General features: G+C 32.6%; 1 protein-coding gene across 1 annotated transcript; it reads left to right on the top strand.

Annotated features, from left to right (window-relative positions):
• Positions 1-1,179: 1,179 nt before the first annotated feature.
• LOC145168903 (cold-regulated protein 27-like) lies at positions 1,180-3,358 on the top strand. Its single transcript, XM_079087553.1, has 5 exons — positions 1,180-1,356; positions 2,147-2,344; positions 2,426-2,660; positions 2,804-2,919; positions 3,127-3,358. Exons 1-5 carry the CDS (start codon positions 1,300-1,302, stop codon positions 3,175-3,177), a joined length of 657 nt encoding a protein of 218 aa, XP_078943679.1. The 5' UTR covers positions 1,180-1,299; the 3' UTR covers positions 3,178-3,358.
• The last annotated feature ends 579 nt before the right edge of the window (positions 3,359-3,937 follow it).

Below are 3,937 nucleotides of genomic sequence, written 5' to 3'. Positions count from 1 at the left end.
TTGAACTTGAAATCTGAAGGAAATCGAACTCGAATAACCCTAGGGTTTTCGTGTGTTCATCTTCGTCTTCACCAGCTTCGATTTCAGAAACAAAACTGCAAACGATTTTACTTCCTCTTCAAAGATTCGGATTTTCACACATAAACACCAAGAACGAACAGTTAGGTGTGTTTTATGAGTTCATTTTCTAATTTTTGTGTATGGTTCCTTCAATAAAACCCAAATTAAAAGTGTGCCGAAGGTAAGCAACGTCGGAAATGACGCCGGAGAAGATGAACGGAAAATCAATATTGGCCGGAATACTCATGTTTGGCCGGAAACCACGTCGGAAACCGAAAAAACCGTCTATTACCAGTCATACTGGTATAATGTACACGTTTCAATAAGTTCAAGGTTAAATAAAACATGAAAAATAATTTCATGACCAAATGTTAACATTTGCATAAGTATGTAACCATTTCAAGTCATTATCCATTTCTTTTACAATTCTATGAAATATATACATAAAAACAATCAGATATCTCAATATATTATTATTATCGAATCTTCGATGAAATTTTGAGTAAAATTAAATATATATATATATATACATTATTATTTCATATAATTAAATTGTATATATTAATACTATAAAAGCTATTATTTAGGATAAATACTTAATATTTATGTTTACAAGTATTAAACAAAGTAATTGATATTTATTTTTTGTTATTAAACAAAGTAATTGATATTTACTTTTTTGTTATTAAACAAAGTAAAAATATAGGTAAAACTATTACCACAATCTAATTTATACGTAAAAATTGCAAAAAAAATATAAAAGTTGATTTAGAGCCTATACGACATCGTTTAACCATTGACAAAAAAAACATCCCCATGCTTCCTTATTCTAAAGACAAAAATAGGTGTCCAAAGGTTATGGGCAAAAATGTAAAATTGCAACCGGCGGCTGATATTTTGAGGGCAATACAAAATATCTGGTTAACAAACATAAAAATCCGACGGCAGGAAAATATCTGAACGCTGACGTGGATCTAAGACGACCTGGCTCTAAGAACACGCCATGACACGTGTAAAAGAGTTGACATCTGGCCGTTTTTACCCCTTCAGCATCAAAATGGCATCTCGAACGCACTTTTTGGGTCACTTTGTCACCAGAAAATATCCAAATCTACAGCGATTTTTCTCTCTCACGATTTTCTTTAATTCTCTATTCAAGATCTTTATTGTGATATCAAAGATAAAGTTTGTCCTCCGGCGACGGCGACTTTGACGTAGACGTGCTATTTCGAGTTGGAGATGACCGGCAACGTGTTACTGAGTGATTTTGTGGAGCAGGAGGAGAGTTCAATTATGGTAGTTTATTTATCCTTAATTTGATCGTATGTTTATTTCGATATGATGTTAGATTTGTGATCAATAATTTAAGATCTGTTTGTGTCTATTTTCTATCTGAATTGAGGTGTGTGTATTTAGGTTTTTTCGCCCTTTTGATCTTAATTGAGTTATCAGGTCTGTTTGTTTTAAACTTATCCTTATATTTCTTTGTAGCACTAATATTGTGGTTTATCATCGTTTTGCGTATGCTTTGCAATAGAACATCTCTTTCTCATATGGTGTTTTTGGCTGCTAATTCTATGGAGCGTAATCGCTTTAAATTCAAATTAAATGAGCTTCAATTCCAGCTTCAGACCTTGATTTCCGTGCTCTGAAAGCAGTCTTGTGGTTTTCTTAGTATTACGTTTGGTATTCTCCTTCGTGCTTTTATACTCTTCTGCAGATTGTTTCGCATCGATGTATGGAGAAATTTGTGTTTTGGGCTTCAAACAAGCCAACTTTTGATTTTTCTTTATAGTGTTTGTGTATAATCAATGTTTGTTTTTGTATTCTTCTATCATAGAGTATCAGTGTTCCCGTATTCTAGTTGTTTACATGAACTAAAAGATGCTTACACTTAACAATCATCGATCTCACACCTCACATAGTACTAGGGCTAAATATGATCTTGTATTCTTGTTCATATTCAAACTCTGTGACTTAAATGAATTCTTGCCTCATTAATAAGGGTTCTAAACATTTTTGTGTTCATTTCTCAAATTCTGTTCTCATATTTACTAATTCATACACTATTCTTTTCACAAATCAGGAATCCCAGAAAAAGGAACCATCAGAATGGACAAATGAGAAGCATAGTTTATATCTGAAGTCAATAGAAGCATCATTCGTTGACCAATTATACAACTCTTTAGATCTACAAAGCTATCAAACACAAAAAACCTCCACCTCAAATGCAATTTCATTTTGGAAAAACCACACCAATGCTCCACGTATCCCTTCTGGCCAGGTTTAAAATCTAACCCATTATACATCTCTTTTCAAACCTCTTTTATTTATTTCCATCCTTCTGATCCAATTTCTTTTGCAGTTTAAAGTTCATCAGGGTGGCTGTTGGTCAAAGAAAAAGTTCATGAAAGAAAATACACAACTGAAAGATTCAGAAAGATCCCATGTTTCTTTAAGCAATCCATGGATCCAACATTTCACAAATGGAAACAGACATGGAGCTATGACATCAGCATCCCCTTCCCTCCATGAAAGCGTATCATCATCAACTGAAACTTCACAGCAAAATCCTGTTCCTGAATCTGATAGTAATACAGGTACTTACTTCATGACGAGGAGGGCATTCATGTCTTTTGCACATTTATGAAAGTAGGATGCTATAAATTATAATAAACAAAGCAATCAAAGTACATTGCTATTTCTTGCATTTATTTAAACATCTGGTGAAATTTTTTTACAGAGGTGACGGATCAAAATTTTGTTGAAGACCTATCAATCGAGAAGACAAACACAAACAGACCAAACAACACAAAAAGGAAAAGAACAACTACAGTCGCTAATTCAAGCAATGATCAGGTAATTTGAATGATGGAAGGGTATTTTCGTCTTTTACACAAACTCGAGATCAAAAGCAAACCCTTGTCCCACTATTAACGTCAGTCTTAGCCCCAGTCTCAATCCAATGCACGCCAAACAAAGTAAAACCTGTCATGTCCTGTCCTGTCCTGTTCTGTCCTGTTCTGTTCTGTTCTGATCTGTTTCTGATTGAAATTTGTTTATCAGGTGGTTCCTTTTTGTACTTCTCCTACAATTGCAAAAAATAAGGCCTTATAAAAAGATGTTGAAGATGAGGAATTTATATGTTGTTCAATGGTGATGAATTAACCCATGCTACTCTTCTTAAAGACTTGGTAGTAAAGTTGTACATGATATGGAATATGGTAAACCAGAAGATGAGTCAAAGACTTAAAACACAAACAAACATGTTCTACTCACTCAGAAATTGGAAAAATCAAGATAGTTAGGTCGTTCTTTCATTAGTTTAAATTGCCATCTTGTTACTTCATCCATCAATCCTAGCTTGAAGAAAATCAAATGGTTTTAGGTGGCTATTTTGCTTTGTTTAGTAATAAATGTTTGCAATTATGCAAGCTTGATGTAACAATAACAATATGAAGAATTCATATATATATGACTATATGAGGTCTTAGGTTTAAGAATTTATATATATGACCATATTTCGTGATTATGTTTGTATTTTTAATTATATATTTAAGCAAGAACGAGTCAAATGCTTATTTATATAATGGTGTATGTACATCATCCATATAATTGTGCATTGATTCAAACTTTTCCAACTTACAACAACTCCATTGAAATGAAAAAAAAAAAAAAAAACAAATCGCAACTCATACTTTACATTGTCTTTATACTTTATAACTCTTTACACAAATCTCATCATTAACACCTTGATATTCTAAAAATATATCTTTAGTTTCACCAAGCACTTCAGATATTTTTTTAAAACCATCTAGTGATGTTGAATATGTGGTTATTTATGATGAGTTAGAATGGACAATGATGTTAATATATG

Source organism: Lactuca virosa, chromosome 4 (genome assembly GCF_052849685.1).
Source record: "Lactuca virosa cultivar CGN04683 chromosome 4, Lactuca_virosa_CGN04683_v6, whole genome shotgun sequence".
NCBI lineage: Eukaryota > Viridiplantae > Streptophyta > Magnoliopsida > Asterales > Asteraceae > Lactuca > Lactuca virosa.
This window is presented reverse-complemented; position numbering and strand designations above follow the sequence as displayed.